The sequence below is a fragment of the Notothenia coriiceps genome, unplaced genomic scaffold (assembly GCF_000735185.1).
Source record: "Notothenia coriiceps isolate Sejong01 unplaced genomic scaffold, NC01 NC01_scaffold00002126, whole genome shotgun sequence".
Taxonomy (NCBI): Eukaryota; Metazoa; Chordata; class Actinopteri; order Perciformes; family Nototheniidae; genus Notothenia; species Notothenia coriiceps.
Window position 1 is genome coordinate 7,186 of NW_011334827.1, and position 11,288 is coordinate 18,473.

The 11,288-nt window shown below is 39.9% G+C and overlaps 2 protein-coding genes across 2 annotated transcripts in view; one reads left to right on the forward strand and one right to left on the reverse strand.

Moving 5' to 3' along the window:
* dctn5 (dynactin 5) overlaps positions 1–5,399 on the forward strand; it is an 8,650-nt gene extending 3,251 nt beyond the window's left edge. The window contains exons 5-6 of the mRNA XM_010794969.1: positions 396–408; positions 1,079–5,399. Of these exons, the coding sequence (XP_010793271.1) occupies positions 396–408; positions 1,079–1,247 (182 nt within the window). The 3' untranslated portion in view covers positions 1,248–5,399. The remainder of the gene's footprint in view (positions 1–395; positions 409–1,078) is intronic.
* Positions 5,400–5,844: 445 nt separating this feature from the next.
* LOC104965835 (UPF0472 protein C16orf72 homolog) overlaps positions 5,845–11,288 on the reverse strand; it is a 9,271-nt gene continuing 3,827 nt past the window's right edge. Inside the window, exon 5 of the mRNA XM_010794856.1 lies at positions 5,845–7,283. Coding sequence (XP_010793158.1) covers positions 6,973–7,283 — 311 coding nt within the window. The 3' untranslated portion in view covers positions 5,845–6,972. The remainder of the gene's footprint in view (positions 7,284–11,288) is intronic.

Below are 11,288 nucleotides of genomic sequence, written 5' to 3' on the forward strand. Positions count from 1 at the left end.
TTGTTGTGATAAATATGGCACCCTGCATTCTACGAGGGGGTTACGACCGTGCGTGGTGCGGCCTAGGTTTTGTGTAATCAGTTACTCAGCTTTGTTTCCTTACAGCGTTCCTTAGTTATGATTAGTACCACTTTGATAGTGAGGGTTTTCGTTGTTATTATTATTACCTATTTTCTTTGTATGTACACAGGCTCCCTTTTTAGAGTCCTCTCTTAATTTGGTTGCCTATTTAAACTTGCGCCCTTGTGGCCTCTTTGTTTGTTAGTTAAACCGGTGTTGTGGCATTATGTTTGTTCCAGGCTGCTTGCCTGCCATTTTGTTTACCGCTGCTATTTAAAATAAACCAATTATACCAATTCCACTCTGGTCGTGTTATTTCCCTCTGATTCCCCTAGCTCAGAAGGGAACGTAACAGTTAAGAAAGCTTACTTAAATATCTGCCACAACATAAGTAACCAGATCAAAGTAACATTAAGTACATTCCGCTGCATATCACATCATAATGTATCATATATTTCCTTATCTGAGTCAGCTGAGCCGTATCTGGCCGTGCAACACTCACAGTGTCACATACTGTATGCAGAAGTATTATTTTAAGCAACACATTAAGTTGACGAAACACTTGAGTCAAATGTAATTAAAGTCAGATCCACTAGTGTCTTAGACTGGGCAGTGATATCATAAACCTGTTGATGTAGGCTATGCATTCAAACACTTTTTCTGTTACCAGCTGTATTCACCTTGCAGGTGGCTTTTATCCTGGATAAAGTGTTTAAGTCATGGATGTTTAAAGTTTAACTTCTTCATATTTCTATATATTATAGTTCACTTTTCATTCAGGAAGTATGACGCTGCGCTGTCAGTATGCTTCTCCATGTTTGTGATTTGTCAAATGTTGCTAGCCCCGCCCCTTTCATGTGAACGCGCACTCAGCCGGAAACAGAGAAACCCTGGCTTGAGTTACCGAGTTGATAACCAGCGTCGTTGGACAGTTTAGCGAGAGCGCGTTTGTTTTGGATTAGGAACTGTAAGCCAGCTAACTCAAACATATCCAGGGTATGTTGAACTGGATTCGTAGTACAGGCCTCAGATCCTTTCACCTTGTGTTTATCCACCATATCTTTACCTGTGTCCATCTTTCTCTCTCAGGTCTGTTTTCAGGAGAGCTCCCAGAGTGCACACAGGACCTGATGATCGATGTAACCAAGAGCTACTACCAGAAGTTCCTGCCTCTCAGTCAGATCTGAGTCCTGCCCCAAAAACCGTCAGCAGGATCCAGACCCTTTCCAGATGCCAGTGTCAGGTCAGGGTGGGGGTCTCTCATCACAAATGGACTCTGAGAGCTCACCTTCTATTCCTCCACCTCCCAAAAGACCCTACGTTTATCTGCTATTCACAAACACTTGGTCCTGTATAAAAACCCATATGTTTGAGAATGAGAAAAGCACATCTGATATAGCTGCAAGAGGTAGTATGCAGCTCCAACATTGAAAAGTCTTTACAAATACAGAAATTGTATAAGGTGTTGTCATTTAACTACCCACAGCAAAGCAGTATAAGATGCTTTCAAAGGGCACAAATAAAGACCCTACAGGCACTAGTAATTTTTCCGGATGAATAATGTTCATGTTTTCTGCTTAATGTGATGTGGAGAAACTCAAGGATCTCTGCGTAGCTGCAGATAATCACATTCTTCCATCTATGACAGCAGCTGTGGGTGAAGATGAGGAGGTGGAGGAGCTATGAAAGGAAGGAGGTGCCTGTATGACACCCATGGACCAAAACACTAGCAACAACAGTGATGTTTAAGGATGTTGGCATTTAAACAAGCCACATTTAAATACACACTGGTATCAGCGCTTTTCGAAGGCTATTCGTTGTTTTACTCATTTTATTTCTAATTTGAAGAACTTCTTTGCATTCTCCTTCACTGGCCTATGTTTTGTTTTTATTTAATAATGTGTCTTTTATGTCTTTACTTTTCAAATGATAAACTGCAGTGTGTTCATTTTAATTTGTTGATTTGTGCAGGACAGCCCCCTGTTCTTTGCCTTTGTTGAACTCTGTCACTATACAGTAGCCAACATCTAAAATAGTGCAGCAATCAAATAAATACAAATGCTTGAAAATCTGCCTCACATGGACTCAGCTCTGCCTGCTTTAAAAACTATTAACCACTTGTTTCCCTCCAGCAAATGTTTTAATCTGTGATTCCTAATATAGGCCACAGGGCTTTATATCTTGTATTCTATTAGATGTTATGACATCTTTGTAAGGTACTTGGTGGTGCAATGTTTTATTTGTAGTGTGCACGCGCTTGGACACAATTTGGTTACATCGTCAATTTGGTTGTAATTCGCAACCAAGCATAACAGCATGCCAACGAAGGATAGGAAGAATCGACTAAACAAGTAATTATTACATATTTAAACTTCAATAATGGGCTTTATGTTTCATGTTGAAAGAAATGCATTCAACACGTTTTTTAAAACCTCAAGGATACGGGGATTAGGAAAGAAAACATGTTAACATGTTTTATTTATATGAAAAATGCTCATTGCAACTTTAAGCTAATTCATCTTTAAAGCAGCGTTTGTGTTTTAAACAACATTTACGACATTACGTTCGTGTTTTTTCCCTCACAAAAGCTGTATGATTATATGAGGTAAAACAAACGTGTGGGATATATTTCCTTCCCTTAAAATGTTTGCAAAGTTGTTAGCATCCATGTTTTATTACTAGCTTATTCTTCCTCTTCTTCTTACGGGATTTGTTTGCACACTGCTGTGGGTTGTGGCGCGTTACTGCCACCTGTTGGGCGAGAGGTATACTGTAAAACCCAGATACAGTTTATACAGGCTGTGGTTAAACCAAGTAGTACTATTTATTTCTTTAAGCATTGGCTGGACAGTTTATAAAGTCACCTGTTTGTATGTACGTTTCGCAGGAGACAAACACTCCATGGACCCCCGTGGTTTAAACATGATATCATATATCTACTAGAGTTTGAAAACTCCATAAGGAGACTATAAAATAGTAGAAAAGATTAGGATTAGAATTCGACTCAGCAGTATTCATTTGCATTTAAGTAATAAGTGTCACTGTTAAAGATAGTTGCTACTGTTACAACCTTCCTTAAGGCTGGAAACAAATAGGGAGGCCACACAGAGTTAAATGCCAAACTATCAGAACAGGGTCACGCACACTTTGCAGGCCTGTGGGTCCCCATCACATACCCATGGCCATGACATGTGGAAAAGTGACTTTTTCCCCCAATGCTGTTCTTTGGCATCCTCTTGTGGATTAAAGCTGTGCCAAGATACGTGTAATTTATGTGAGCCTTCAATAACTCAGTCCAGAGAAGAAGGCACAACTAACTAAGGAACAACCACTCCCGAAAAATACATTTGAAATACTATAGTGACTGTCATTTCATTTCTTTTTAACACATAAGGCTCCTCTAACTACCAAACAGATCACTATTTCTTGCTTGTGCGTCATCTCTTGTGAAATGCAAACTATTCTATAAGTGCTTACTGCTGCTCATTTGCATGTCAGGTCTAAATGCAACCAGATCTATCCGCTCTATAGGGGGAACCTCTGGTGCAAGTTTTTGAGTTCTCAAAATATACATGCTAAGTGTGTTAAAATGAAGAGTAAAAATAAGCTTCCTTACTTGGTCTAAAAAGGTTTGCTTTATGCATTTACAATACACTTTGATGACATGCCACTCGCCCTTTATTTTCCATAAGCTCAAGAGGGGCAATTGAACAAATAAAACACTTCTGTACGAACCCTTAATTAACATTATATTACAATACATTTAGCTGACGCTTTTATCCAAAGCAACTTACAATAAGTGCAATTAAATATTAAGCAAATTAAACAAACAAAAGTAACATTTACTTTTCTTTAATGAAACAGACAATCGATTTGCAACTCAATGGTTTTATTTATTTTACAATGTGAACCACATATATCATACCAACAATTAAATGTTAAGTATATAGATTAGCCATTTATTACTTTTTAAACAAATAAGTATCAAGAAACAGCTGATAATAGCGTTGGCTCCAGAGACACGTGGCATGACTCAGTCTTTTTGAGAACAATGTCGATGAAGGCCGGTGATTGGCTCGGCAGAAGAAAAGAAAAACACTAAGTGCACCCCCCCTACCCCCCCATTATAACCCAGCTAATCAATGCAGGTTCAACAGGGGGATTAGAAAGATGGCAGCGTCCTGCCAACTCTCTTTAGTCAAGCTTTTTGAGGGGGGGGGGGAACTGTCTGCAGCCACTTCACGTCTTCCCTTTGTTGTCATGCAACAGAAACACTGGGGAGGATAACCACTCATTTGTAACATCACGCACCATTTGGTTTCAGTCGATGTGGCGTGCTAGACGCAAAAACAGTGCCCGGAGAAAGATAGAGCAACTCAAATATTCAAAATGCATTCCTCTGATTTAATTAAGAGCGTGTTGACAGGTCGGTTCATAGGATTTACATAATCTCCGTACACTGCCATTGGCTGTCTTTAAGGGCCGAAGTTCCTATTGAATAAACATTGATCCTTCCTATTGTCACATTATTAACGAGCCTTGTGCTAGCTGAAGCTAACAAGGACATACTGTTTAGAAAGACGTAAAGCATGAATTCTCACCATGAATGACTTTTCCTGTAACCAACTCAAAACTCCATTTGAAATCAGTCCAACTCAGTGGTTTCCTTTGTATGCCAGAATAAAGTCTTTGACAGAAGCAACACATCTCAGCCTTTTCTTTTCCACCAACAAGCCAGATATGATGTATGAATATAAAAGCCAACCTATAACGTAAAAGAAAATTTTAATCTGTGACCAAACTGTAACAGAAGTTAAAAACTGGCATGCTTTATACAACTAAAGAAAACCCACTTTTCCAGGTCGTACAAATAGAAGGGGAGTGAACGAAAAGGAGGACGAGGAGAAGGAAACAGTGACGTCTCATTGGTTCAGCTACAGCGGGTTTACAGGTCAAGTTTAAGCCAACATTTACTCTATTGCTAATATGGCAGGGCATCACTGGGGATATTTCTATTCGATAACTCAAGACTTTTAATGATTTCAACTTTGTTAGCATTATATGCTAAAGGAGACCAATAAAAAAAAAAAAAACATGATATACTCCAAGTATCTTTCAATATAAATCATAAAAAATTCAATGCAGTTCTTTCTACTTGAACTGTGAATATACTCAAATTTCGGACTCATGCGGTATCAGCGTCTCCGACTCTTCACCGTTACAAAATGATTGAAGGCAACAACAATTTGAATTAAACCATCGAGGATATTCATCATCCTGTAAAAAAAAAAAAAAAAGCCTCCACGTCGTATTAATGCACACGGCCCTTGTACAAAAAAGCAGACCAACACCCAAACTCCAGCCAGATAATGTGTGTTCTGACTGGCGTGTTTCATGGGTCTATTTAGAAACGCTACCTTTGTAAACGGTTCTGTGATTTACGCTTTCTTAACAGCACCGACTTCCTTCCGATAAATCATTTGTCAGGCAGGGAAAGACTCTTAATACAAGTAGAGCCCATGTGCGGAAATGTTTGAAGGGTTGTTGGAACGATGTGTTTTTAGTCATACCGAGTTAGGGCTGCTCGATTATGGCAAAAATCATAATCTCGATTATTTGGGTCAATAATTGATATCATTAAAAACGATTATCCATTTACTTTGAAAACATCAATTTATTGAAAAAGAGTTGGAACAATATGTTAACAGTTGATTACCCTGAACTTTAAGTGCAAATGAACTGACAAATTAAAATATATATATTTTTAACTAACAAAAAATTGTTTTATCTTGATTATGTTTTCATAATCGTTGCAAGCCAAAATGGTAATTGCGATTAATTGAGCAGCCCTATACCGAGTGTTTACTTCCTCTAAGCAGTGAGTGTTGTGCTAATCTAGGCTACATCTGGGATATAATGGAAGAGCCCATTTGTTTGCATGAGTTAGGTGAAAATTAAGTGCAGTCCTTATTGCAAATCAGAATAATCACAAGATCACATAAAAGAGCAGTTGCTTTTTGTATAAGACTAGGGTAAAGGGGTGAGCTTTATGACAAGCTGTATTCACAAATAAAAAATAAAAAGTGTTTTCTTTTTAATCAACAGAAAAAATGTGGAGAAATAATTAACTTGGCTATCAATGCTGCCAACAACAGTGGCAACAAACCTAGAATTTTAACACTGGTGGTTTGACGAACTAATGAAAATGGCGACTGGCTTTACTAAATGGAGCCATAGTTGAAGCAGAGTTAGCGGAGAGTAAAGTGACGTGCCATCGACCTGGAGAAATGTAACTGAAGCTGGATGACCCCACACCTGTCCTACTGCGATTCAGCTCCCCCACCGACGACGGTGGAGCAACAGAAAGATCACATGTTGGTCGCAGAGGGTTGAGTCTCCAACGTTTGGCGAGCAACTCGGTTCACTGAGTGAGACGATCATGGCCCTCACTTCCTTATTAAGGTGGCGGGTGAGGATGAGTGGGGTTCAGGGAGGGAAGGGCACAAATGTGTCGAGGATCAAAGTGGCTTTTACTCTTCGAAGCAGCACAGTGCGTGTTTGAGAACTTTCTGTATCCCATGATGAGTCTTCCTTCGTTGTCTCCTTTCCGGGGCGATGGCGTCCGGACCTCCTCGTCACACACACTCATTAAGTGTTCTGATAGCAGTGATTTGTAGCAATAGTGCAGGGAAAGGAGACAAGGAATAGAGTTCATTCAACATCAGAAAAGCGCAAACGGGGACCTTCTGTCTGCGTTTTCAGACGTTCTTCTGCACAGCCAGGCAGCTGAATATCTGTCCATCCGTCTGTGCATCTGTCCCATGTTCACCCCTCCAACCCCCTCCCTCCCTCTCCTAGCCTTGGCTCTGAAGGCTTCCCCCCCCTCACACACACACATAGGCAGGCAGCACATCAGATCATCCTGTTGCGTTTGTGCGTAGGAGAGTCTGTGATGACATCGCTGCACTGGGTGGAGTTTCTTTTCCTGGCTCCTCCCCCTCCGGCGGAGGCAGTAGAGTCCAGATGCAGCGCCATCTCTTCCGAGATGAAAGTGTTCAGGTCGACGTCCTGGAGCCCGTTGCGCCGGCTGCGGCACACCGGCCCCGATCCGGAGGAAGCGCCTACGCCGGCCCCGCCTCCGTTACTGCTGCTCCCGCTCACATGTGTGGGAGACCCTGGAGCACCGGAGCGGACGCTGATGCTCGCCATGGCTCCACTCAGACCTGTGGAGGGAGGAGGAAAAGACAGGATCATCAATCAAATCTGATATATTGTTCAATATCAATAATTACACATTTGCCTCAGGGGGCTTTACAGTTGTACCTCTGTACTATGTGAGGACAAGGAAAAACGGTAGCAACAGTAGGCCTGTCACGATAATTAATTGTGTTGGACGATAAATCTTTCTGGAAATTATTGCGATAAACGATAATATTGTCGGCGCCGTTTTAAGACCATTTTAGACATAATGATAATATATAATAATAATTCAAGTACATCCTTTCAAACATAACTTTTTATTGAACATTCAACATTGCAAATGAAATGTGAAATAATATTAAAATATATAAATAAATAAATAAATAAATAAATAAATATGATCACACATTATCTCACAAGCAAAAAAAACCTCCTTAAAACAACAGTCAAGTGTACAGTCCACTGTCAAAGACCCAGATGCCTCAACAGGCCATATCCAAATCGGTTTTTCTAAGTTTTCGAGCAAGGAACACCAACATGTTTGCATTGTCGGGCGGGGGCTCTCCATCTCCAGCTGCCGCGTTTGCTCCCAGCTGGGAAAACGGAATGGGGTGGTTGTGTTTTAGGTGTAGTTTAAAATGCGTGGTATTGCCTTCTTTTGTCGCTACCTTTTTTAAACCAATGCGACACACCGCCCGGCTCATTCAAGTCCGTAGGTTCGCCTCGTTGATTTGGTTTGAATCCAAAATACTGCCACACCGGAGAATCAAGATGTGTAGTTTGGTTTTGTTACAAAACCCAATTCCATTTCACTTTAATTTCCCCGCGAGTAAGTCACACGTTGTTGCTATATTATTAACGTGCACGTGGAGTGTCCTGACCTGGCTGTGTGACAGCGCTCCTAGCTAAAATGCTGGTCACATCCTTGTGTAAACGGCAATTTATCGAGCTCAGAAAAGTTATCGAGTCCATTTTTATTTATCGTACGATAAGTCAATTTATCGACTATCGCGACAGGCCTAAGCAACAGATGAGGAACCTTCTCAGGACGGACAAACGGGCAAATAGATGTGTGTATAGAGAATAAAATTTGAACATAGAAAATCTAAATGACCAAAATAATGAAAGAACACGAAAGAAAAAAGGCATTCTTTGGAAAATAGGACGGATGAGCAATCTTGATGGCGTTATTCTTTAAAAAAAAATGTTGCAGCTGCAATCTGTCCCCATCTTATCTATCGACTAGGCTATAATCAAGGCAAGCTACCGGTTATGATTTGAAGAAGAAAAAAAATCCATCCCGTTATGTCAGGTTTCATAATTTATTGCAACACCTTCATCAATGTGGTTTTTTGGATAGCCCAACATTCACTGACAACCAAGCAAACACATCGTAACTTAGCATTTGTCTGGGGAAAGTACGCTGGACACACATGAGCACAAAGATGGTATCTGTAAGTGTCTGAGAAAATATATTTGGGGAAAAAAAGTGTTGTATCGGCATTTCTTTACCATAACAAGCATTAATCTCAAGGGCATTACCCTTTTTCCTGAGATATAAACAGGTATATTGAAGGTTTAGAGTTAGCCTTGTGATGGGGAAGGACACAGAAAGTAAACAGCTCTGTGACAGGACTTTATCAAAGTCACTCGCTCAGGCTGTTATTTGAGTGTGCGTTTCAGTCTCCCCTTTGGATTTCATTAGAGAACGAGTCAGGTTCAAGCTTCTTCAGAATGACATTGTTAGGATGTCTGACACATTACGGCATTTAAAGCAGCTACCGCAACACTAGAGCCAAAGAACAAAACTATTCCACAGAAGGTTCATCTCAACAGATGAGTTCTGTAGAAATAAATATGATGCACAAAGTGTCAAGTACAGTTAGTAATGTATTCATGACCCAGCATTTTAATGTAATTGATAAAAGCCTTCAACCAAGTGGTGATGTCATAAAATACGCAACTGATTTTGTGCTTCACAATTGTTCAAAATACTAAGTTGTGTCTGTAACAAAAAATGTGTGAATCCTATTGTCGTGCAATTTGTTTATACAAAAAATAAAGTATGTCTCCAGTGTACGAAAAAGCACACGTCCCACCGTCCGGGACGTGTTATTTACAATATCGGAAAAGTAGATCTTTCAATTGACTTGTCCGGCGGACAAGTGACATTTTTCGCCCTCATTTATTGACAAATTATTGATAAATTCAGTTTACAAAAGGCAGAACTAATTCGCAAATTGTACGTGTCCGCCATTGTTCGTTTAGAAATGTTAGGAATCGACAAGCAGAACCGAAACTAAGGAAATACATCTCGCCGCTTTTAGACGGGGGCGGGGCGGGAAGCACAGTGGCAGGGTTGTGAAGCAAAACTCGGTCCCGGGATTAATAAGAGTTGTGAGGACAGGAGGCAAGGCCGAGCCCCGAGGATGGATATGGATATGGATATGGATATTATGAGGCAGGGTATAGAAAGTACGTTATTGAAATGAAAATACTATTTATTTACTTTTAGAAACAGTGAGCAGCTGGGCAGCTGCAGCATGTGTATTGCAGGACATGTGTAAGCGTGCAAGTGTCTTTGAGTTGTAGAAAAGCGCTAGGCCTATAGGCTAATTATTATTATAAGGCCTATGTGTTGGACATGTGTTGTTGGACTCTGTCTCACAAGCAGGTTGCAGTGTAACACCAGAGGAGACTGGGCCAATTGTAAATTCTCAAACTGCACTGCTTAGAACTAACTAAACAATGCAGATATTATTTTTATACAATTGTTTTCAATAACCGTAAGAAATTAAACAGTATGATGTGATTTGTAAATAGGAATACAGATTTGACTTAATGTTTTCATGAATATATTTTTCTCCGAGTTTTTTCATGGGACTTATTTTTACCCTCTCAAAGAACCCGAATCGAGAACTGAAAATAACCAGAATCGAAAAGCAGAACCCGAATCGTTAAAATCCAAAGGATACCCAACCCTATGTGTGATGCAGTAAAATCTTACCGCTCACTTACGTTAGCGGTGTCCTAAAGATCGTGGGAAAATCTAGAATACGATGGCGAAGAAGAAGATTCCAGTGGCCCCAATTTTTGTACATTCTGGACAAGTAAAAAATGTATTCGGACAAGTAAATTGCCAAAGTCACTTGTCCATGGACAAGTACTCTCTAAAAACGTTTTCTCACACTGGAGTCTCTCCCAACACACACAGACAGTGGTGGAGAAAGCAAAAGCTATCTGATAACTGAGGAAGGAGACACATAGAAACTTCCCGACACAGAGAGACCCGTTTCTGTAACCTAAACCACCGAATGCCTAATGTCATACACCCTGACCCCAGCTATCCTTTCAAAGTGAGGACCTTCAGATAAAGTTCTGAGTACTTATCTGTGCTAACAGCACACCAGAAATACATACAAATGGTTTCATCTGCTAATTTAAAAAAAAAAGTCATCACAAAAGTACTTCGCTTTTGTTTTAGCAAAGTGTTCCCTGTCACACAAACAGGGTCAAGAAGTCCAACACAAACACGTACGCAACATGCCCTTATCTCTGACACACATGTGGCGGCGTACATGGGACTAGTGTTAATTTTGTCAGCTATTTTTTTTAATTTAGTTTTAGTCTTGTGTTAAATTTCCTTTTTAGTTTTAGTCATATTTAGTCATGTTTTAGTCGACTAAATGTCTGAGCATTTTAGTCTTATTTTAGTCAAAGAAAACTATTATTTTTGTCTACTTTTTGTCAATGAAAACTGTTGAGTCTTTTTTAGTCATCAGATTATATAGAACATTTCAGTCAAACTAGTCTAGCCAAAACCAATAATTTGTCATTTTAGTCAAACTTATTTCACAATAAGATTATATCTTGTCCTTATTTGATGAAACACACAGGTTGAATGATTAAGAATGAAGCTTTGCAGCGAGTATCAGGTCAGGTTGTGGTGTTTTTACCAGCTGTGTTATGGCCACATTGCTTCCCTTCTGATAAAACAATGCATTCGCTTTTTTTTCTCCGCCTCATTG